This window comes from Myotis myotis, unplaced genomic scaffold (assembly GCF_014108235.1).
Source record: "Myotis myotis isolate mMyoMyo1 unplaced genomic scaffold, mMyoMyo1.p scaffold_m19_p_8, whole genome shotgun sequence".
In the NCBI taxonomy this organism is placed as follows: Eukaryota; Metazoa; Chordata; class Mammalia; order Chiroptera; family Vespertilionidae; genus Myotis; species Myotis myotis.
In genome coordinates, this window is record NW_023416390.1 from 8515689 (window position 1) to 8540087 (window position 24399).

General features: G+C 41.6%; 2 protein-coding genes across 4 annotated transcripts; one reads left to right on the forward strand and one right to left on the reverse strand.

Annotated features, from left to right (window-relative positions):
- Positions 1–1516: 1516 nt before the first annotated feature.
- TYW5 (tRNA-yW synthesizing protein 5) lies at positions 1517–15932 on the reverse strand. 2 transcript variants are annotated; one of them, XM_036318566.1, is made up of 8 exons: positions 15709–15932; positions 13728–13882; positions 10172–10241; positions 8354–8398; positions 7437–7574; positions 4539–4626; positions 4023–4139; positions 1517–1920 (listed from the first exon to the last, which is right to left on the reverse strand). In XM_036318566.1, the coding sequence occupies exons 1-8, from the start codon at positions 15784–15786 to the stop codon at positions 1664–1666; spliced, it is 948 nt and encodes a 315-aa protein (XP_036174459.1). In that variant the 5' UTR covers positions 15787–15932; the 3' UTR covers positions 1517–1663. The 2 variants fall into 2 exon arrangements, with proteins under 2 accessions (XP_036174459.1, XP_036174460.1); XM_036318567.1 differs by lacking the exon at positions 8354–8398.
- Positions 15933–15954: 22 nt separating this feature from the next.
- Positions 15955–23941, forward strand: MAIP1 (matrix AAA peptidase interacting protein 1). Of its 2 annotated transcripts, XM_036318568.1 has the most exons (5): positions 15955–16559; positions 18361–18432; positions 20368–20494; positions 21974–22121; positions 23566–23941. In XM_036318568.1, exons 1-5 carry the CDS (start codon positions 16110–16112, stop codon positions 23642–23644), a joined length of 876 nt encoding a protein of 291 aa, XP_036174461.1. In that variant the 5' UTR covers positions 15955–16109; the 3' UTR covers positions 23645–23941. The 2 variants fall into 2 exon arrangements, with proteins under 2 accessions (XP_036174461.1, XP_036174462.1); XM_036318569.1 differs by lacking the exon at positions 21974–22121.
- Positions 23942–24399: the final 458 nt, after the last annotated feature.

The window sequence follows — 24399 nt, forward strand, 5'->3', positions numbered from 1 at the left end:
GACTTATACTGGGTGCTAAGAAAAACCAGGATCAGATTAAACATTTCGGGTGAATCACAAAACTATTCATCCAAATTATTATTTAATATCTTGTTCTCAATCCTGATTATGCATCAAACCTCAAACACACTGATTCCAAGTCTATAAAGTTGGGATCTGGGCTTCTGTTTTTAAAAGCTCAAAAGATTAATGTAGTAGACATTGTTGGCTGCCCACCTTTTTCTCTTTCTTACCAGAATCCTGATTTAAACAATTATCCATTCTGCCCACATGTGCCGCAGAGGACGAGAATTCTACTTCCAGCTCCAGTAAACTAGGCTGGCTTATGGGTCCTTTCAGGATAGGTCTAAGCTATTTTAGATCAGTAAGACCCAAGGATTTGGTGGCAAATTTGGGGAAAGCTTTTTTATATTAAGGGCTGCTGGAATACAGCCTGACTCCTCCACTGCATGTAAATGAAGGTGTCATACACGGCCTGAGCTGCTATTGGCAACCATTCCATGAAGGTAGCCAGCCTTAGGAGGATGCCAATGCTGCAGCTGAAAACAGGAGGAAAACCCAAGAGGTTCCTAATGACACTACTGAATCACTGGATCAGAAATACTGAAGCCCGCCCTAGCTGGTTTGGCTTAGTAGACAGAGCACTGGCCTGTGGACTGAAGGATCCTGGGTTCAATTCCAGTCAAGGGCATATACCGTATTTTTCCGTGTATAAGACGCCCCTCACTTTTCTAACCCAAAATTAAGAAAATATTTTAAACATTTTGCTGGTTTTCCTCTAAAGGCCTTCTTTTTTGGATCTTAGGGAGTTGTTCCTGTTTTCTCCACTGTCTGATCATGTACTCAGTGGGAGGAGGTCCAAATTGTGTCTCTGCAGCTCTATTTCCATGCTCTCTTGCATAGCTGATTACATTCAGTTTGAATTTTGCAGAGTCAGACAATCGCTTACTGGTATTTATCTTATTTTTTGACACCTTTATGGGCTCAGAAAGCTCCAGTTCTTGTTGTACCTGTGCACTCTCCACTTCCACCTCCAATTAGGGCATCAGTTGATGTAACAATAAGCTTGTGATTGGAGGAAACCTGTTTGACAAGGTATGGGCAGCTACGCACCCGCACAGCTCCCTCCTCAGTTGACTTCCGTGTATAAGATGCCCCTCGTTTTTCAGTCTAATGATTTTAGGAAAAAATAGCTTCTTATGGACAGAAAAATACGGTACCTAGGTTGCAGGCTGGATCCCTGGCCCTGGTCAGGGAGCATGCAAGAGGCAACCAATCCCTGTGTCTCTCACATTGGTATTTTTTTCTCTCTCTGTCTCTCCCTCTCCCTTCTCTCTCTAAAAATTAATGGTTAATTTCCTCGGGTGAGGATAACAACAAAAAATACCAAAGCCCAATGTATCAATACATTTTGTCATTTTAAGTTAAAATTTTAGTTATTTGAATCTGAAAGCAAGAGGGATCCCAGAATAGCATTCTTTGAAACATAATAATCTGTATAAAAACCACACAAACACTCCTTTGTACTTATTTAATATGCAAATCTGAAATTGATTTACCTTTCCTCTTTTAACAAAAAATCTAAATATAATTTGTTATATTTTTCTAATATTTGAGCTGAACCGTATTTAAAAGTTTATATTCATTGCATTCACTTCATTATTTACTCAAAGTTTTTGCTATAGGCTCTGTCTTGAATGTGTAAGACCATTCGCCGTGCATAGAAGTCCCTGTACTCCTCTGGTAATTCAGCCAGTGTTTTTAAGGCTCTGTCCAAAATTTGTGCAGCTCTTGATGCTGCTGTGAGATCTTTGTTTCCATAGGTATCTGTCTTATCATAGCATTCAGACGGAAGGTGTTTCCAAAAGACATTCACTCCCACTCCAAACTCTTCAGAAATTACATTATGGAACCATAAAGCTGAAGAAAAAATTTTAAAAAGTTAAAAATAAAACCTACAGTTAAAAAAAACAAAAACCCACCAAAATGTCAGTGAAATATCACAAATTGCATATAAGATGTAAGAAATAATTCTTGTAACTAGACCCTTTCGTTAGCATACTCCCAGCTTTTAACAGAATCATTTTAACTTTTATGAATTGCCAACCAATTTAAAGTGTCAATAGCACAAACCTACATTTAAAACCTTTTCAAATAGCAATTTTTCCTTTTTAACTTGAAAGACATAATAAAGTTATATTTGTTTTACAGATATGTAATTTGAAGCTGTATTTTATGTTACTTGTTTACACTTCCTGAGTCACACAACCACATCAAAAGTATGTTTTGTACACAGAACATTTCAATTACTTGAGGAGTATACAGTAGGGCCTTGACTTATGAGTGTCCCGACTAACGAGTTTTTTGAGATAGCAGCTGTCTCTCGGCTGATTTTTTGCATTGAGTTGACAGAGTAATTTGAGTTAACGAGCTCCTTAAAGAGCTCGGTCTCGAAACGAATTAAACTCGTAAGTCAAGGCCCCACTGTATTTGACCTTTTCTGACTTAGCACAATACCTTTGTTCTCAAAGACTGCCTGTTCAAGCTGCATTTGCTAACTTGCTTAAATTTGCATTCAACTTCAGTTTTATATTTCTAATGCAATCATAATCATATTTTTAAGCTCCTTTACAATCCATTATATATATATATTTATATATATATGCGCCTAAGAGATCGTTATGACCAGTCAACCGAACAACCAGTTGCTATGACCTGCACTGACCACCAGAGGTTGGCTGTGCATATATTTCAAAATATATGCAAATGTTTAGTATTTCTGGACATTTTTTTCCTTTTTAAAAAGGTTGTACACAGAATAACGGAAAACTACACAGCCCTTAATCATGCTCTAAAGATAAAAAAAAAAATTAAATAATGGCAATAGACTTAAAGACTACTGTGCTGGTTTTTCAATAAATACAAGAATCAGAAGTCAATGTATCAAACTTTATAGACAATAATGTGAAGGACATTGTATCAAGCCACTTGGGGAATACAAAGATTAACAAAACATGGTTCCCTGTCTTCAAGGAATTTATAATCTATCTGCAAATGAGATCAGCAAATTTTTAGTAATACTTAATTCTATCATTAGAGAGGTATTAATGATTTTAAAAATATTAACTTAAAAATGGGAAAATTATATAGAGAATTTGTTAATACAACCATTTAATCTGAATTATGATTTTTATAAATTTCAGGTATTTACTTCAGAATAATCCTATATAATAAAAGGCTAATATGCAAATTGTCCCCTCAGGCGTTCTACCAACTGGGAGTTTAACTGCTCGCTATGACATGTGCTGACCACTGGGGGAGAGGTGCAGAACAAAGGAAGGCGCTGGCTGGCAGCTAGGGGAAAGAAGGCCCCGGCTGGCGGCTGGCAGCTGGGGGAAGGAAGGCCCCGATAGGCCCTGATCGCCAGCCAGACCTAGGGACCCTAACCGTGCATGAATTTCATGCACAGGGCCTCTAATAATTATAGATGTTAATTATATCACTGGTTAGCAGCAACAACTAATGCCTATTTACAAAGAAATTAAGTAATACATTAAAACTGTAGAAAATAATGAACACAAGATATCACAGGTGTTAAAGATTATAACATTTTGATATTTAATAAAATCTCTAATCTATTTTGGCTATGAAATACATTTAACATTTCTTGGTAAATACTGAAATGACAGTTCTAAAATACATAAATATTTTAAAAATAAAATGATTAAAAAGAACAACCAGATAGAATCTTTTCCCAGATATAAATCATCTTCCTTGATGTCATTTAATAGAATAAAGTATAATAATATATTTATAGGTTGCCTTCAAAAAATAAGATTTAATTTTATAAGAATTTGCCAAAGCATACTTTAAAACACATACACACAATTGTATATAAAAATCATTTTTTATAGGCCAGCATACATATAACAAATATATTTTGAACTAAAAAATCATATAATGGGTAAGCGATAGAGTACAGCTTTTATAAATAGCAAATTACAGAGGTCCAGAAATCTTACCAGGAATGAATAATACATCTCCAGCATTAAGGGAACATTCATACCTTCTAGCCTTGGAGAACAGTGGATACTTAGCTAAGTCTGGGTCATCTATATTCAGTACTTCTGATTTAGTACCTGAAATGTCCCAAAAAAGAATAATACATATTGAGCAAAGTTAGCCTTTTTATAAAAGTAATTACAAATGTAAATTTGAAAATTTATTCTTTTCTGTATGACTTTCTATACCCACACTGTGAAAACAATTACCATTCTCCTGAAACCTAATACATTTTCCAATGACTCATCCTTTATGTATGACCACTGCCATTCATGTAATACAATTAAGAAAATCTATAAATCTCATTCTTCATTTAGCCTAACATTACATGTGTACACATACAAAATGGAACACAATACATTTTAATTAGGAAGAAGCCCTAACATGTTTTTCTATGAGAACAGAGAGATGTCTCAAAAAAGAGTACTAAATAAATCAACCTTTAAAAACAAAAACTTAAAAAAAAAAGAAAATACCTGATAAATATAAATACTGGGCATCTCGAGGACTGAACAGTACAACACGCTTTTTTCCTGTCACTTGTATTAGGAAATTATCCATTACCTGGAAAGCAGTAAGAACTTATGAATAAACAGTATCTAAAATTCACATAAACAAAACCAATGGTATTCCAAATAGTGAACTGTAAATCCTATCCTTTAATAAGACGTGGCTCACATTATGTAAAATCTTAAGAGTAATGTTCTAATGCAGGGGTGGGCAAACTTTTTGACTCGAGGGCCACAATGGGTTCTTAAACTGGACTGGAGGGCCGGAACAAAAGCATGGATGGAGTGTTTGTGTGAACTAATATAAATTCAAAGTAAACATCATTACATAAAAGGGTACGGTCCTTTTTTTTTTTTAGTTTTATTCATTTCAAATGGGCCGGATCCGGCCCGGGGTCCGTAGTTTGCCCACGGCTGTTCTAATGTAACAATGAAAACATTTGTATTAAAAACACCACTGTTCATTTATGGAAGATATTTCTGTAGCACTACCTTAACATGGAAAGGGTGGGCAAGCCATTAGGAAATCTGTAGTTGCCTCACCATTATGACAGGGAGGGAAGTGACACTTATTTGAGGCTCCCCGCTTTGGTTTTATTACTTATCTGTCCAGGAATGCTAGAAGGCCAGTACTCAACAACAAATTAAAAGCACCTAGAAATATTAGGTGTTGAAAAAATACAAGGTCCTGTGGCAACCACTGCTCTTTCAATGACTTAATATATGGCCATAATTTGTTTATAGCAGCAGTCGCCAACCGGTGGTCCGCAGACCACTGATGGTCCATGAAGTCTGAAAGGTTGGCAACCACTGGTTTAAGGAAACCTTTGGAGCAGCGGTCACCAACCGGTGGTCCATGAGGTCCAAAAGGTTGGCAACTGCTGGTTTATAGGCATCTTAATTTTAAATTATTTCTATAGGACTATAACCTTGCAAATTTTCTTGACATACTTATTACTGGGGCAATCATGACTCTTCCTGTGTATGCAAGGGTGCACTTTGTTGGTAGATTGTGAAAAATGTTAAAAGCCAGAGTGACGTAATTCTCAACAAAACAATTAAAATAATACAAACAAGATATATTCATGATTATTTACATACTAGAGGCCCAGTGCACGAATTCGTGCACAGGTGGGGTTTCTCAGCCTGGCTGGCAATTGGGACCCATTGGCTGGCTCGGGGGAGGGAGGGAGCGCGGGAGGTTGGCTGTGGGAGCGCACTGACCACCAGGGGGCAGTTCCTGCGTTGAGCGTCTGCCCCCTGGTGGTCAGTGCGCATCATAGTGACCGGCTTTTATATGTATAAATAGATCATTTCTACCTAAGCATTTTTCCTTTTACCCACCTTATAAACCTTAACTATATAATAACCAAAGGGCGTTCCAAAAATTGTATACACACTTTAACAGCTCATAATTTTGAAAATGAACTGTATGTTAATACTGACTTTATAATCATTCAAAGCCTGTAACCAGTTAGTAGCTCACTTAATTTTGAAAATAATCTGTATGTTAATAAACACTGACTTTATAACCATTCAAAGTGTGTATAATTTGGGGGGGGGACACCCTGTATACTACTACTATTCCTTTGACTTATTTTTAATTTAAGAAAAGCTTTATGATATTCCATAACTCAATATAAAAAGGATACTACTTAAAATTAAAAATATAACCTGAGAATTCAGTTAAAATGTATTTGAGTTATCACATCATTTTCTCATCATATCATTTACATGAGACCTTTAAAAAACAATATGCTAGGATTTTGTCTATCTCAATTATAAAGTTACTATGTTAAAATCCTCTCAAGAGATCGTCAGCTGAATTATAAAACATACTTATAAAAATTAATATAGTTGGACTCAGAACTTTTTTAAAAAAGAATTCCTTTATCTTTATAAACATATTAGGTATTAGCTTTAGCTTCCTAAATTTCTCCACCCAACACCAAACCATACACAATACCAGATTTTTAAAGTTTGTAAAACATTTCTATCCATTAAGCAAATAAAATTATAACACCATAGAATAAATTATCAAGATCAATAATCTACACATCTTGCTACTCAACACATAGATATCTGACACTCTCAGGGGATATATACCTAAGACCTTCTGATGAGTGAAAATGGCTGTCCACAAGCTCCTGACTCATACCACAACCTTATCACTTTTTCTACTTCCACCATTTTCCTCCTCATCTGGTGGCCATTTCTCACATGTTAACAAACAAAAACACCTAATAAAACGTTATATATGACTAGAGGCCCGGTGCATGGATTTGTGCACACTGAAAGGACATTAACTAGAAGGTGGCTGGTGGGGAGGGACTGGGCGAGATGGGCTGGACACGCCCTGGAGCCAAACTCCCACGGTCTCTCCCTGGCCAGCTGCACCTGGGGCAGTGCTGGGGCTCGAAGGGCATCTAGTGAGTGGGGTCCCTCGGCCTGGACTGTGGGGATTGGACTGAAACTGGCTGTCTGACATCCCCCAAGGAGTCCCGGAGTGCGAGGGCACTCTGCAAAGTTGCTGTCGCTCCACAGCTCCTGCATTGTCTGCCCCCTGGTGGTCAGTATGCATCATAGCCACTGACCGGCCATTTGGTCACTTAGCCTTTTATATATATAGTTGATGAATCAAGAACAAGACCACTGAGAATGCAAATGTGATAAACTAGGCTTTGGTGTTAGCTAACAATTCATTTCCATATCACCGCCTTGCAGAGCATCTGTTTTCAACCTCATGTTTTAGCAAATTACATGTCGAAGATATTTAAGGTAGCCCACAGAGCTGAAACTGTGACTGTTAAATCTATCAATGCTAAACATCTACAGTAGCTTAGGTTTCTCATCTGTGTAGCATACATCATAGTGGGTCCAAAGTTGTAATCCCGGTGAGCTAATTCGAAAAACACTGGAAAAGAACTGCTCCTCTTTGAAGAATTTTGGAAACTTAATATCTTCTTCCAATAAAGGAAACTGCTTTCTGATATCTGCAACATCCTGCATTGAGAGGAACACAATAAGAATTTTAACAAAACAACGCTGGCACAATGCTTATTTTATCTAAGACTGCCATCAGAATCCATGATATAAAAGAGAAATGGAGTGAAACTCTGTTCACTGCTTTAAAATACTAGGACATGACCATAGCCACCAATGAAGTAATACACACTGTGTAACAAGACTGCAGATTTAACACTGTTTAGAGCTTAATATGCTTCATTTATAGAAAGGTTCTTCCTACTTTAAGCAAGAGTCATACAGCTGTTATCTAATATTAAGTATCTTAAGTTTAGGAGTCATCAACTTGAATGTTATCAACTATGTAAACCTGTGGTCTGAGGAAGGAGAATGAAGGCAAAGACCTAATGTAATCTTACTTAATTATTTCAGGGATACTCTTTAGCACTACAGCCATATAAATTAGACTCTGGATGCATGTCAAAGCTTATATAATGAGTTATTCAGAATTTTTATAATTATTTAAATTTATATGTTATTAGGTGAACTGCAATCTGTAAAATATACAATAGAAAGAATTTCTTAATAATGTACAGATTACCAGTAGATGACTTTAAACACTAAGATTCTATGGTCCTACTTGAAAAACTAAGTTATCAACTTTTAATAATCATACTTATTCGAATCATTAAGGAAAGAATGAAAAACGATAAAACAGATCATACGACAGGCAGCAAGTATCAAAATTATAGTGCCAGTTTATATATATATACATCCATTTAAGCTTGAAGCAATTGTTTCATATTCAGAATTCTTACCTTTCTAGGGTCTTCCCCAAGTGACCGTAAGTAGTACTTTTCATCCTTAAATGTCCCAGAGAAAAATAACATCAATACTCACTTAGAAATATTAGAAAGTAAAGATGAAAGGAAGTAAGTATTAAAATCTAACCCAGTGAAGTCGTTTTCCAAAAAGTTACATCTTCTTACCCTTTCTACTAATGCTCTCTGGTGGCCGTATGAAGAAAAGTCTTTACATGCTGCTTGTAATAATGACTGAATCCATAAAATATAAGTAAAATAAGTTCTAAAAGCAATACACACATACCACATCTAAAGCCACATTGTTCAATTTAGACTTTATACTCCAAATTATTTAGACTCAACATTGTCTTAAGACTTCAAAGAATTCCCATATGTACAACACACATGATCTCAAAGTATTGTGAATGCCAACAAAAAAGTTCTTATTTAATGTAATACAAATGTACAATAGGGGATAAATAAAATAATCTTTTAATAATTTTTTAAAATTCTGAATTGTATTTTATCAAGCTAAGCCTATCCCTGATTATATAAATTCTCAAGCCAAATTCTTAAGAGTCAGCTCATGTATGTGAATTAGAAATGTCGTTTTATAGCAGTAAGTTTGCTACAATACAAAAAATCACCAGTTGTACTGCACTGAGTAGCTATAATAAGGAATTGTTTGAATGAGAAAACATTTCTGTTGCCTGCATTTCCTATGAGAATTAGATAACTGAGATATACTGGGTCAAGCACAGGGGCATTCTCCCGTTTTTATACCTACATTGACTGTTAACACAAACTTCATTTACGTTATTAAACTTTATTTGCTTTTATAAATCTGCTAGAGGCCCGATATACAAAATTCGTGCAAGGGGCTCGGCCCTTGCAGCCCCACCTCATCCAGAAGGACATCGGTCTAATTAGCATATTATGCTTTTATTATTATAGATGATCAGAAATGTAAACTTTCAGATTAATTGTTTTTATATTATTAGATAGTACCATATCAAGTAAATTCTATGAATTTATTACTGGCTAGACAGGTTTCAAAATATGTTCTCAACATTCTAAGAGTTTTCTACCAGTTCTACTATTTCAAGATTTAAATAAATTCATGTGGCAGATAGAGACTCACTTCTCAGACCCCCTTCAAGAGTGTGATTGACTTCCAGCTGCCAGCTGTTAGCTCCCTCAGGTCCGTCTCACTTTTTGAACCAATGTCCTGCTCTTCTTGGAGTTCCCCCAACTAATGACTGAGTAAAACGGTAAAAGCCTTGACACTGCTACCCCACAAGGACTCCTCTACAGGCAGGGTTGCTCAGGAGTTCCATGATATTTAAAGTGAATTAAAGGTGGATTATAATGTAAATAAGTAGACTTCTTCTGAATAAATGTTAAAGCAAATTAAAAAAGTAATCACACTGAGAGTAACTAATAATAAAATAAAGAAATAGTTCTCCATTAGCATTTGAACTTGGTATATCAAACCAAAGCATTTTCAATGGAAGTAATACTAATAGCTAACATTTAGTGAGTAGTTTCTAGTCAGGCACTGTGCTAATAATTACTCTACAGATTAGATTTAGTGAATTGTACTGTTATGATTCATATTTTATAGCTGAGTACACTGAGGCACAGAGAAATAATCTGGCCAAGATTTACAACCTAATAAATAGTAGAACTAATATCTATGGCATATACAACCAAGCCGTAAGAGTGGCTATTAGAGAAGGATACAGCTCTTGTATATAAAATATTCTCTTATAAGAAAATCCATTTAGTATATAGATATTAATGTTTTCTAAAAAAAATGTTAGAACCAATTACCTCTGAAATAAAGAATTCTTTATGCTTTTCTTCAGCTGCCCTCTGAACCAACTTGTCAAAAGGTAAAGTTCTGAAATAAACACAAGAGAATCCTTGGACTTAATAATAAATCAATTAATAATACTCTAATCATTATATATTATAGGGGTTTGTTGAAGTTGGATATGACCTCTTTTACAATAACCATAATTTTTATTATAATCTATTATGTGGAATTCTAAATTTTCAAAATTCATTTAGCACTGTCCTTACTTGACCTAGGTTGTCTGATATTCCTATTTCAAAAATTAAAGATTTTTAAATCTATGGTACAGATGGATCCTTCTCATATGCCAATATCCTCTTATTCCAAGTTTTTGTTAGAAAAATGTTCCTATGATGTTTGGTTACCTTTGGAAATACACACTTTCAAGCTCTTGTGATGATGGGGCAACTACTAATAATCCTCCTTTGGAAGAGACAGTAAGCAAAGGGTCAATGAAGGTCAAGTCCCCCCACTCCCAACTGGTCTTCCTGCCTTTTGGCGTCAGCAGAGAACACAAGCTTCTAACACTACTCTCATCCTCCTGAACCACGCTCTGTCATTTTAAGGCTTCTGAGGAATATCTCGAGAATTCCAGTGAAGTGACAATGTTTTATTCTTCAATATTTCTCGCAAATGCCTGGCTCCTTCCACCTGGTTGAAAAGGCTGAACATTGTAAAAGCAAAGTGTGTTTCCTTCACCTCACATTCCTGAGCCTTGAAAGTTATTTTTTCTCCTGGTCCCATCCTATCCCTTCAAGAATCAAAAGTACTACCCCTACATAAAGACGATCCCTTATCAGTAACAGTAAGACAATCAAGTCCTCAAAAGCACCAAGGCCAAAAGCCTCTCCCCTCTTCCAGCAATGAACTGCAGCCTCCAAACCTCTGATTAAAAGTTATCATCTTTTCACTTTTACTTTCCCCTGAAATCTGTACTGGGAAGATGGGGAGAAAGGGTTGGCCCTACTTTTTCCTAGCAATGTTTTCCTACACACATACCGGTTAAGATAAATGTGGAATTCAACTGTGACATCAGGTAATACTGTTTATTGGTGAACTATGCCTGGCGAGAGAGCTGGTGGTGGACTGTAAATATTGTTAGGAAGCAGGGGATTTGGCATCCTTATGGGTAGTGTAACTCTTGCAACTGAGTATGCCCTTAGAGAAACCTGCGTCAGTTCATGGGTTGTTTGTGCTACTGGTGTCTAAGCTAGGGTTCACTTTTATAGTCTTGTTCCCTTACAACAAAGCTGTTATACTTGGTGAGCCAAAGATGGCTCCGGGATTGGCATAAGGACTCCTACTGATACTATCCTGCTAGAATGCTTTTTTTCGGCAAATCCAAGTGAACCTGATGCCAGATTATAGACTAGTGGATCCTGTGAGCATGAATGTCAACTGAACTTGAGGACACTGCTGGTACTGTAGAATGAGCACTGTGAGGGAAAAGGAGCCTGCCATCTACTCAGACCAATCTTCTACTATAGTTTCTGCCTAATAATATAAACAAATTTACTTACCATCCTCCTATTCAGTTTTTCCATCTCTGACCTCTCCATATACCCTTCATTCCTACCAAAGCATCTTTGAAGAGTCTGGGGGCAATGGGGAAGCCTCTCTGTCCCAGAGCCACCTCTGTAATTGGTGCAGTTGCCCAGGCTTAGATTGTTACTAAAGAGAACCCAGAACTGTTTCGAGACCTTTATAAGAACAGGGCAGATAGAGTGGTTCAGTCCAGAGAAGTAGAACAGGGCTGCCCCAGCACCTTTCTCCCTTAGGTACTGGTACCTGTCAGAGGTTCTGCAGAAGCAAAGCTGAGAGAGGGGGATATGAAGTATATGAACTGGCAAGTTCCTTGGCCTTGAGATCTTATCTACCTCATGCATGTTTCAAAACAAACAAAAAACCCCCACAAAACACCTGCTACTAAAGTTCCATTTGTCTGGACTAACATAGACTAGTAAGGGAGGTAGTATCAAAAAGGGGGTAGGATCAGGCTCTGTGGAGTCAAGCGCATCTGGTATAAGTCCTGGTTCCATCATTTCAAGCTACATGATCTTGGGTAAGTTACTGAACATTTGTAAACCTCCATTAGCTCATCTGTATAATTATTATTAAATTGAAGTGAAAATACTGATAAGTGGATGAGGATTTCTTACTCTCTAGTCTGTCTGTGGCTGAGATGCCTTCCTTCTTTCCTACTCCCAATTAACTGCCAAAAATAATCTATTTTTTTCTTGCACTAGGAAAATATTCTTGTAGCTTTTTAGTCGCCCTAGTGAAAGGTTTGGAGGAAGCTGGGATAAGGACTATTACATAATGTATGTGCTTCAAAAACAAGTTTTGAAAAGCTTATAGGACATGACAAAACATCAAGGCAATTCAAGAAGTTTCAATAACCACTTGCTATGGCATTGGACTCTCTGGAAAATAAACATTAACTGCAGGCTGAAAAATGCTTATCATTCCAGCACTTTCTTCCACTTTCTTTATTTAATAAAAAATGAAAGTTCTTAGACTTGGGAAAACTCATGGCAATTAAATTCAATTCATGGTCTACTAAAAACCAACACTATAATGGTGAATATTCAAAGGATAAAAAAACTGAGAAACGCGTTGGCAAGCTGTAATAGAGCTTGGAAACAGAAAGGGATGGCCCTGGACATCAGGAGCTGTCTAACTCACCTCTACTCTGGAGAAACAGCTACCTCCCTTTAAAAGCCAGGCTACTGTGAACTACGCATGTTTTTAATAGACCCAATCTGTTGGGAACTGGACAGGCTCAGAATGTGAAAGTTGTTTGTTTTTTAATGTAACATTTTTAACAAAACTCGTGGGAATAAATAGTATATTAAAACTATGAGATTACAGTAAAGCTTTCAAATTTAGAAACCCAGCAGCTTTGAACGGTCTCTTATTTGCTTTTAAGAGATCATAAAACATACAATTACAACCATGAGGGGAAAAAAGTATGGAGGTTATTTTTTAAAAAGAGAAAATTAAGTATGATTTTTTTAGTTACCTGAGTTGGTGAAAGTTTATGCCAAACATAGCAACTACTTGCCCTACATTTCTGGAGAGGGCAGAAAAATAATGGACTTATACTTACCAAAAAACAATCTGATTTAGAAAAATTTCCAAAACTAGGGCATTAAAAATCAAAATAGATCATGAAAGGAAACTTTAGAATTTATTACTCTGGATAATAATTGCTAATGTGGTAGGATCAGTTAATTAACGAAGCATTCAGACGTAACCCCTCTAGTTATGACAATTCTCTGTTCCTTCCGTGATTCCAGAAGGCATCAGGTATACACCCTATGTAAAAAATGGTGTTTGGAAATGTCCTTGTATAATTATGTAAACTCAGAATTCTTGTCTTTTAAAAGCCATTCTTTAAAAATTAGTAAGCTATTCCATGATTATAGCAAACTAGCCAAAAGATGATGTGCCATATGGATTTTGTATAAATATCTTAAAGGTTTAAAACAAGTTATTTGTATCCCAAGAGTAAACCTGAGAAGAAAATACCTATATACAAAGTTCTTACTAATGAAGTCCATCTGGGGAACTGCAGCAACATGAATCTTCACTTCTTTCCTCCCTCCAACTTGACTTAGGTACTCCACCGTCCATTTGCTTGTGCATGTCCCCAAATCAATTCCTTCCAACACTACAGGTTTCCTCTACAAAGGGGAATAGTACAAAAACAGGACCCAACAATATATCAGGAGTTGTATTTGACAATAGAGGGATAAAAAGAAATTTATTCCAAGATGCTCAAACTCAAACCTTTTGACAATTCATACTGTAACTAAAATAGGAAAAGGACCCATCCAATATACTTAGAACAAAATTTTAACATTAGGAAAACCAAACCAAACAGAATAGTGACATCATGAATAGCTAAGAGATTAAAAAAAAAAAAAAAAAAAAAAAACCACCTAAATAATCTAATTATTTAAAGCATTTTCAGGAATGTTATTTATGACTAAATGACTGAAATGTGTATTTATAGTCAAATATGTTTGTAACTTTTTATTTTGATACCATTTCAAACTTATGGCAAAGTTGAAAGTACATCACAAAGAACTGCCATTTACCATCTACTCTGATTCCCCAATTGCTTCCTGCACCATTTGCTCTCATTCTAATTGTGTATAGAGAACAAGATAATTATTTTCTAGACTATTCAGGGTAAGCTGCTGATACCATGTGAAAGGACAGAACAGGACTGATAGCTGTGTCCTTAACCCCTCTTCCAAGAAAAAGCCACAGAATGTATCAGTTACTCAGCTTGCCCTTATCTCGGCCAATGGGAAAGCGGGGGAAACTAGCCCAAGGCCAAGAGAATGCTAGCCACCCCCTGTCATTGTGTAACCAGACCCTCGCTGCACCTGCCCTTGGTCACTAGCCCCCGGCCCTCACTCAACCAACCAGAATGGGCCAAATCAGTGGTCAGAGTGTGCCCCCACCCCCTGACCCCAAGCCCTATAAATTCTTTGTTCCCTTGGGACTCGGGGCTCTCTCTTGCATCCAGTAATGAAGGCAGGGAGGGGACCAAGTCCCGGGCTTGAATAAAAGACTCTATACTTTTGCATCGGACTCGGCTCCCTAGTGGTCTATCTTGGGGGATCTTGAAATCTGGGCATAACACCATGCACCTTTATCTCTAAAAACTTGAGTGTGTTTCCTGAGAACAAAGCCATTATTTTTTTCTCTGAGTTTTCCTTTAAAGAACTAAGGTTGGAATTACACACATAAGGGATTCCAGTATTTGAACTAGAACCCGGATTAGTTAGCATCCAAGACCAAAAGCAGTGGCTGTTGCTTGAGGGAATTCCCACTGATTCCCTTCGGCTCCGTACAGTGAAAAATTGCTCTTTGAAATCCAGTAAAGTGGACTGACGGGCGCCAGTCACGCCAACAGGGGAGCCTGGAAACCTATAAAATATAAGAAACCCAAAGGAAGACAGCAAGGCGGGCGGGGTGGAGATGAAAGCCAAAGCGCCCTTCGTTGCCAAGGTAACGGCAGAAGGCTTCCGGTGGAGGCTCCAACGAGGCCGCTTCTTGCAGCGAGCGCAGCTCTCATTAGTGGTTCTCAACCTGTGGGTCCCCACCCCTTTGGCGGTGGAACGACCCTTTCACAGGGGTCGCCTAAGACCACCCTGCATATCAGATATTCACATTACGATTCATAACAGTAGCAACATTACAGTTATGAAGTAGCAACAAAAATAATTTTATGGTTGGGTCACAACATGAGGAACTGTATTTAAAGGGCCAGAAGGTTGAGAACCACTCCATGTCTCCCGTCACGCTGTTCTCTCCGGAATGGATGAGCCGGGGACATCCCCGAGCGCCCACTCCCCGGGGCGCAGAGCCCACCGCCCTTTGTGACGCCCGCCGCCTTCTCCCCACTCCCCGGGCCGCGAGGAACAGGTTGGGAGGCAGCTGAGAGGCAGGGACTGGACCCCCGGCTCCCGCGGTCCGGCACCGCGCGGGGCCTCACCTGTGGGTAGAGGTGCTGCACGAAGTGCTCCTGCGAAACACCCTCGAGCCGGGGCACCGGGAGGTGCTGCCCGGCCATCGCCGCTCGCGCCCGTCCACTTCCGCGTCTCGGGAGCTAGGCCTACGACGCGTTCCTCCACAACCGACCCGCCCGGAAACCCGACCCGCGAGAAAAGGCCCGCGAGGCCGCTGAACTCGCGAGAGCGGCGGGTTTCGGCGGGGCTGCGGCCCCTGTGCGTTGTCTGCTGCAGGGAGAGCGGGGAGGCGGCGGGCTCCCCCGCGGTGGCAGCCACGGGCCAGCTCCCCTCGCCAGTCCCGCTCGCGAGCCCAGCTGAGCGGGTGGTTTCCCGCCGGCGTCCTTTCGCTGCAGCACCGGCCGGCGCCGGGGTGAAAGGTCGCAAGATGGCGCTGGCGGCTCGCCTTTTCCCCCGCTGGCTTTTGTCCGGGCCTCTGCCCGGAGGAGCCGCCAGACCCCGGTCCCCCGGCCGAGCCGAGGGGAGGCCGCCCTTGGCTGGACTCTGCTGCCTCTGCCGCCGCCACCTGGGCTGGACAACGGCCCCATGTCCTCCAGCTTCTTGGGCCTCGGCGGCCTCGGCGCTGCCTGCCCGGGACCCCCGGCGGCCCCTGCTCCGCCCCGCGGGGCTCCCCGCCGCCCTGCCCGCGCTCCCCGCCGGCCCCCGGCGCAGCTACAGCTCCGAGGAGCAGCCCCAGCAGCGCCAGAAAACCAAGATGCTCATCCTGGGCTTCTCCAACCCCGTCAACTGGGTCCGGACGCGGATCCTCGCCTTCCTCATCTGGGCCTATTTCGACAAGGAGTTCAGCATCAAGGAATTCTCCGAGGGGGCGAAGCAGGTTTGTTCATGCCCCGGGGGGACCCGGGCACGTCCAGGCGTTGAGCGGAGACGTGTCCCCACGGGCCCCGGGTCACCGCGGGGAGCGGCCCTGCGCGCAGCCCTCCGGCCGCTTCTCGACGGCGAACTGAGCTCCCGCTTCGGTGCGGGGGCCGCGAGGTCCTCGGTGCCGTGGAGACACCGGCGCGAAGCCCCCGGCCACCTCTTCGCTCTCCGCAGGCTGTGACTCAGACATGGACTCGGAGCTCATTTCTGCCGCTTGAAGGTCACATTGCTCGCTTTTCTGCGCGTGGTTTTCCGCGAAATGAGAAAGACGAGGTCTGTCCGTTGATAGGTCCATGTGACATGCGATCTTCCCTAGCGCTGCGGCCATCAGCCACATTAACCATATACCGTGCTTTTCCCTGTATCTTGCTTGCCCGTTTTAGCCTTCTCTATGAGAAGAGGGCTGTGTCCTCGAAGACTCTTCAGGTGAGATATTCCTTATCAGACCCCTCACGGCGGTCCTGGCACGAGCTCCCCGGCTCCCCGGGTTGAATGCCGAGAACACAGGTTAGGGCCTGTTCCCACAAGACTGCCTCCACTGCGCACACCCACCCACACTTCTGATCCACTAGCTGCGAATCGGGGTTCCCACATCTCTCAGTAATTGGCTAGTGGCTCCCAGAACTCAGGGAAGCACATCACTTGCTCTTTCCAGTTTATTCGAAAAGAGCGGCCTAATGAAGGAGGTGCACATGGCAGAGTATGGGGGAAGGTGGGGGGGTATCCATGCCCTCTCCAGTGCACTGCATCTCCGAGGGTCACCCGCCCAGTGGCTCCTAATCCTCCCATTAGGGTTTTATTGAGCTTCCATGGCATCGGTGTGATGGATTAAGACGTTGCCCTTGATGATTAACTCAATCCCCAGCCCTTGTATCCTCCTTGAAAGTCTGGAGGTGGAGCTGAAAGTTCCAAACCTCTAATCCCAGAGGTGATTCCTCTGACAACCCAGCCCCCTAATAATGAGGGAACGTCATCTCTCCGACATGCCTGTGCCTCCTCTCCTCCAGTTCTGCAGACTTCACCCCCGATGGTACTTGCTGCAGGAAGCCCCCGGCCTCCCAGAGTGGCTTAGGTGGCTCTTCTGTTTGCTCCCCAGCATCCGGTCCTTACCCGTCACATGCTTGCACTTGTCAGTTTCCTTGCCTCCCTCCTTACTCGAAGACAGGTCGAGTTTTCTGCACAGCCTCACTTCTCACTGCTAGGATGTGGAGGGTTGCAGTTTGCTCTCCCGGCTTTGAAATGGGGCCTCATACTTCAGAGTGGAAATCCACTGTCGTAGACTGCAAACGCGTTATCTTTCCTGCCACTTTCCCAAACCTGCTTACCTAGCCTCATGGCTCAGACTACAACCCAGATCTTTGGACTCTCAGATGCAATTTAGATTTGACTGCGTCTCAGCTGCTGTTTATGTTTGATGAAGCGGGAGGTGGGGCGAGTCGAGTAGCACTCAGAATGGATGATTACTCCGTCATTATTTTAAAAGGAAATGTGCAGGAGGATTTTTATGCAGGTCCCAGTGTGTACACCACGCACTCCCTTTTCCCATAGTTGGCAGTCTGCCTACCCACTACTGTGTATGTGGGAGGCCCTAAGAGAAGAGAAAAGCCAGACCGCTAGGAGGCGCTGTGCCTGACGTTGGTGCATTCGTGCTTGGTGTTGTTTATCACCTTTGTCATAAAACGGTCTGTCGCACTGGCCATTTAAATTTGAGCATTGAAATAATCACCACCCTCCCTCCACTATTTTTTTTTTTTAAGGCTTTTGCTCATGTGTCCAGATTGCTGTCACAGTGTAAATTTGATCTGCTGGAAGAACTTGTGACCAAAGAGGTAAAGTATACTTTTAATTTTCCTATAAAAATAAATATATTATTTTCTTGCAACCAAATAATATATATAGTACATTATCTACACTAATAAAAGAGAAAAATGGTAATTGGTGTACGGTGCTACCCTTTTCATTGGCTAATCAGGGCTATATGCAAATTAACTGCCAACAAAGATGGCGGCTAATTTGCATATGTAGGCACAATGCAGGGAGGCGAAAGGGAAAGCAGGAAGAAGCCCCCTGCCACTGACAGTGATCGGAAACCCGGGGGGAGCTAAGAGGTGGGGGGCAGGGCAAAGGCGGCCCTGGGGCCGCCTTTGCCCTGCCCCCCAGCCATGATCGGAGAATCAGGCGCCTTTGCCGCCCTGGCCAATGATAGCAGGAAGTAGGGATGGAACCAGCGATGGGAGCTGGGCACAGTCGAAGCTGGCAGTCCCGGGAGCTAGGAGTCCCTTGCCTGGGCCTAAAGCGGAGCCCACGATCACAGGGCCGCTGCAGCTGCAGGTCCCCGCTGCCCAAGCCGGACGCCTCGGCCAGAGGCTTAGGCCTGGGCAGGGGCGGAGCCTGCAACCGCGGGGAGCTGGGGATCCCCTGCCCAGGCCTGACACCTCTGCCGGAGGCCTCAGGCCTGGTCAAGGGGCCGATCCGGTGATTGGTGATCGGAGGGTGATGAGGGTCAACTCCTCTGGCTGAGGCATCAGGCCTGGGCGGGAGGCTGGGGGTCCCCTGCCCAGGCCTGATGCCTGGGTCAGAGGCATCAGGCCTGGGTGGGGGGCAGAGCTGGGGACTGGGGGGATATGATGGTCCCCTTGCCCAGGCCTGAAGCCTGGGTCAGAGGCGTCAGGCTTGGGCGGGGGGTGGAGCAAGCGATCAGAGGGAGATGGGGGTCCCCTGCCCAGGCATGATTCCTGGGCCAGAGGCCTCAGGCCTGGGCGGGGGTCAGAGCCAGTGATCGGGGGAGATGGGGGTCCCCTGTCCAAGCCTGACACCTCTGGCGGAGGCGTCAGACCTGGGCAAGGGGCCGATCAGGCGATCGGAGGGTGATGGGGGTCTACGCCTCTGGCCGAGGCATCAGGCCTGGGCAAGGGGCAGAGCCAGCAATCGGAGGCGTCTGGGGGTCCCCTGCCCAGGCCTGACGCCTGGGCCAGAGGCATCAGGCCTGGGCTGGGGGCAGAACCAGTGATGGGGGGAAATGAGGGTCCCCTGCCTAGGCCTGACACCTCTATCAGAGGCGTCAGGCCTGGGCAAGGAGCCGATCCTGCGATTGGAGGGTGATGGGGGTCAACGCCTGAGGGCTCCCAGTATGTGAGAGGGGGCAGGCTGGGCTGAGGGACACTTCCCCCCCCACACACACCCAGTGCACGAATTTCGTGCACCGGGCCCCTAGTCCTTATATATGCTTAAAAATAGTGTGTGCCATCAGCCAAAGCAGAGTCCCTGTATCATTCCTTTTGGATAAAAGCATTGAATGACTTGCTACTAAGGCATAAGTAAGTAAATGTGACATCCCTCGATTGTTCTTATATAAAATGTTCTGTTATAAATTATCTAGTTCAGTGGTCGGCAAACTCATTAGTCAACAGAGCCAAATATCAACAGTACAATGATTGAAGTTTCTTTTGAGAGCCAAATTTTTAAACTTAAACTATATAGGTAGGTACATTGTTATTAACTTAAGTAGGGTACTCCTAAGGCTTAGGAAGAGCCACAGTCAACGGGCCAAAAAGCCGCATGTGGCTCTCGAGCCGCAGTTTGCAGACCACGGACCTAGTTGAATGATTAGATGATTTTTAGCCTTGCTTTTGAAGCTGAGTAAATATGGTAGTAAATTTAAAAATAGGAATAGAAAAATTCATTCCATGAACAGTTTATTGAGTTTCTTGAAAAGCTTTTGAAAACTTGAGAGGTGAATTACAGTTTGCTTTTTCCAAACTTAGCTGCTGCTTGTGTTGAAAGAAAAGGTTACTTCACTACCTGACAGCCACAGAGATGCCCTTGCTGCTGACATGGATGAGATTGTGTACACCTCCACAGGAGACATCTCCATTTACTACGACGACAAAGGTAATGCTGGAGCGTAGGCGGCTGTAAGGGACCCACGGTTGTCCAGGTAAACTAAACTACTGGATGAAAGATCATGACATAGTGGGAGTTTGTTGGTACAAATGGATACTCATGGGACTTCAGATAAAATAGTATGTTCATTCTTTAAAGACCTAGCTCTGGAAGAGCTGCAATATGGTAGTAGTTTCTTAGGCCTTTTATCTGGAACTTTGCCTACCACTATTTAATTCACAGGCGAGAGCATCGTCACGTTGATGAAAATAGTCTGTCTAGGACAGTGATGATGAACCTATGACCTCTGACACGCGAACTCATTTTTTTGGTTGATTTTTCTTTGTTAAATGGCATTTAAGTATATAAGATAAATATCAAAAATATAAGTCTTTGTTTTACTATGGTTGCAAAGATCAAAAAATTTCTATATGTGACACGGCACCAGAGTTAAGTTAGGGTTTTTCAAAATGCTGGCACGCTGAGCTCAGAAGGTTCGCCGTCACTGGTCTAGGACAAGCTGCTCCCATATCGCAATTAAAAATATTTGTATGTCAGATTCCCTAACTCGAAGGAAACAATTGAGCACTTTAAATGCCCAGCTGTATGTTACGTAGGAGTAAGGAGTAAAAGAAAAAGTAAATAATATCAACTAAAGACTTTTGAAAGTAAGATCAACTGCAGAACTCCCAAACTGGAGACAATGAAAAACATTGAAAGGAACGTTGGTGGTTATCTGGCTCATCATCTTGCCCAGTGCATACTTTTTCCTTACAGCATTTCTGAAAATTTATTGACTTATTTATTCCTGCTACAAATCTTTGCATATGTATTATGTGCCAGGCACGTAGGAGATCTAGCCTTTCTTACACACTTCCCAAGGCAGTTCTGATTTGGACTCTAAATAGTTAAGATTTTTTCATTTTCATACACATGTTAATTTGAAACATTTGTAACGGTACTTTTACATTTTTTTCATAAATATTTTTTCTTCCCTAATATTTCAGATTGCATCTCAGCACAGTAGTCACTACCTGATTTTTACACAAGTCATTGTCGTAATCACTAGGCATAGCAAAGTGAATTAGGGTGGAATAGAAGTCTTTCTTCTTTCTGGCATTTGGGGTTAATTACTTAGTAGCAAGAAATGTTTTCCCCCATCATTTTTTGGTTTGACAACAAATATCTGTTACAGTTTTAGATGATGCCACAAATTGAAAACAATCTACATAGTATACTTAGAAAATAGTACATGCTCAGTAAATAGTAACTATTATTATTGCAATGCAAGAAGAGGGCAAAACCGACACTACCCTAAGAAAATAAAAAGGTAGCAATATAGATATGTTAAGTTAGACTAGAAGAAGTGCAAAATGTGATCTGTAACAACTGTGTAACTACTGCCAATTTCTATTTCATTTTGGATATGTGGATGATAGACTATTGTGATTTGTATTTGTGTGTGTATGTGTATGTTTTTCCCCTAAGGAAGGAAGTTTGTTAACATCCTGATGTGCTTTTGGTATCTAACCAGTGCCAACATCCCCAGTGAAACTTTAAGCGGAGCGGGTGTGTTCCAGGTTAAGTTGGGGAATCAGAACGTGGAAACTAAACAACTTCTTAGTGCAAGCTATGAGTAAGTCTGTCACATGCCATACTACGATCAGAAAACTAACGGAGCTTTAGGGAGAAAGGGTTGAAATTTGACAAGTTATTTATAAAGAGAAAAAGACATAATGACTACTGGCCATGACACGGCAATGTTCTGAAGGGGGAAAGGCAGTAATATTTCTGAACGTAATTGCTCAGTGTTTCAGCTTCCATGGCTGCATTGCAAACCACTCCAAAACTCAGTAGCTTCCAGCAGCCCTTTGCTGTTGCCTGCTGTTTCACTGTCAGGATTTTGGACAGGCTGAGCTATGGGGATTCTCTGCTTCGCCTGGGCCTGGCCTCAGCTGGGTGACGGGGGCTGGAGGACTCATTTCCGCAGTGGCTTCTTCACTGACGGGCGTCACCTTGGTGCTCCTTGGCCGCTCCAATAATGTCGAGCTCTCCCAGGCCTTTCTGCGTGGCTTGGGCTTGTGGTGGTCTCAGGCTAGTCACGTGTTTTATGGTGGTTGGGATTCAAGAGGCAGAAGTCAGAAGATCTAAACCAGTAGAGGGCTATGCCCAGGATTGGGACCACATCATTTCCACCCTAGTCCACTTGTCAAAGCAGTCACAGGACCTGCACAGGTAAAAGCACCTGGGGAGACCACCTCCTTATGGGGCACCCTCAAGGCCACCCTGCAGAAGAGCCTGTTGGGTGGGAGATAAGGTTATGGCCCTTGTTGGAAAATAAAATCTGCTGTAATTGGCACATGGACTGTCCACTCACTAGACGTTTATTGACTATCTCCCATTTGCAAGTACTCTGGTAGGGGTTCAAATGCAAAGTTAAAGGGTTCTTGCCCTTAAGGAGCACTGTCTAGTAGGTTAGCAAATTACTTAAAAGAGACACTATTGTGCATTTTTTTTGCTAATAAAATTGGGAGCAGTGAACAAGTCAAGCAAGTCAATGGAGACATAATTATATATTTAAGTACTTATTTAATTGAAATCTGAGTTTTTCTCTTTTAAGATATCATTTATAATTAAAGAACGCTATAATCAATACTGATCTTTGGTTCTTCTGATCTTCCCTGCTAAGACCCTGGGCAGCTCATTAAACACTGTTATTTTAAAGATTGATCTAATGTATACAAGCCAGATAACACTAAAGTGCTGTGTTCAGCAAAATAGTCTAATTTATTTCCTCTCATATTAGGCATATGTTATAGCTAGTGTTTAATGACAATAATACCCCAGTTTCTCCAGGATTGGCAGATGTTGGAGTGTAGATCCTTCCATTAAAAATACTCATTTTAGTTGAGAATGTACTTCTGATTTTGTGGGGATATTTTTGTGATTGAATTAGTAAAGTTCTTTTATTTTGATTTTTATTTACCATTGACCATTAGCTTATTGCTAAATACTGCCTCTTACACTTGCAAATTAGTTATCTGAGAAGATTTGGACTGGTGTTTGCACTTCTTCCCTAGGTTTCAGAGGGAGTTTACACAGGGAGTGAAGCCCAACTGGATCATTGCACGGATTGATCATGCCAAGTTACTAGAATAATCTTTCTTGGGAAAATCAGCTTATTTGAACTTTCAGCAAATGCTGTGAAAAACTAAGGAAGAATTTGGATCAGTTGATCTTCACTTAGTCAAGTCTGTGGATGACTTTTACAGTATTCTGAAATACCCCTTGCAGTATACTGACATGACATAATAAAGCATTTCCACAGATCATTGTCATAAGAGAGGTCAACAGCCCATTGTTGGTGTCACATCCACTATCATCTCTAACGTTACACGTATGTGTATATATTCACAAACTAATTTTATAGACAATAAAGAAGTATTGAAAAAACTACACATTTCTAACTTAATTATTAAGTATTTTATTTGTGATTAATACATTTAAACCAATAATTCCGGAATGTATAAGGTTTACTTTTTAAGATCAGTGCTGCTATTTGATTACCTCTGGTCACTAGCTAGATGAGGAATGGATGGAATTATGGCTTGGTCACTGCACAGTGAACTTGAAGCTTTCTAAAACACAAAGAGAAGCCCTGACCTGTTTGGCTCATAGAGCGTCGGCCTGCGGACTGGGGGGTCCCAGGTTCAATTCCAGTCAAGAGCATGTACCTTGGTTACGGGCACATCCCCAGTAGGAGATGTGCAGGAGGCAGCTGATTGATGTTTCTCATCGATGTTTCTAACTCTCTATCCCTCTCCCATCCTTTCCGTAAAAAATCAATAAAATATATCTTTAATAAATAAATAGATAAAATAAAACACAAAGAGAAGAAACCCCACATAGAACAG

What these genes read in the sequence shown, in the direction of transcription:
- MAIP1 (XM_036318568.1), top strand. Translation starts at nt 16,110, where the DNA reads ATGGCGCTGGCGGCTCGCCTTTTCCCCCGCTGGCTTTTGTCCGGGCCT. An exon ending in TCTCCGAGGGGGCGAAGCAG is followed by an intron (nt 16,560 to 18,360) that starts GTTTGTTCATGC and finishes TTTTTTTTTAAG; the next exon opens with GCTTTTGCTCATGTGTCCAG. An exon ending in AAGAACTTGTGACCAAAGAG is followed by an intron (nt 18,433 to 20,367) that starts GTAAAGTATACT and finishes TTCCAAACTTAG; the next exon opens with CTGCTGCTTGTGTTGAAAGA.
- TYW5 (XM_036318566.1), bottom strand. Translation starts at nt 15,786, where the DNA reads ATGGCCGGGCAGCACCTCCCGGTGCCCCGGCTCGAGGGTGTTTCGCAG. An exon ending in AAGAATTCTTTATTTCAGAG is followed by an intron (nt 8,399 to 10,171) that starts GTAATTGGTTCT and finishes GGGACATTTAAG; the next exon opens with GATGAAAAGTACTACTTACG. An exon ending in TTGGGGAAGACCCTAGAAAG is followed by an intron (nt 7,575 to 8,353) that starts GTAAGAATTCTG and finishes CTCTCAATGCAG; the next exon opens with GATGTTGCAGATATCAGAAA.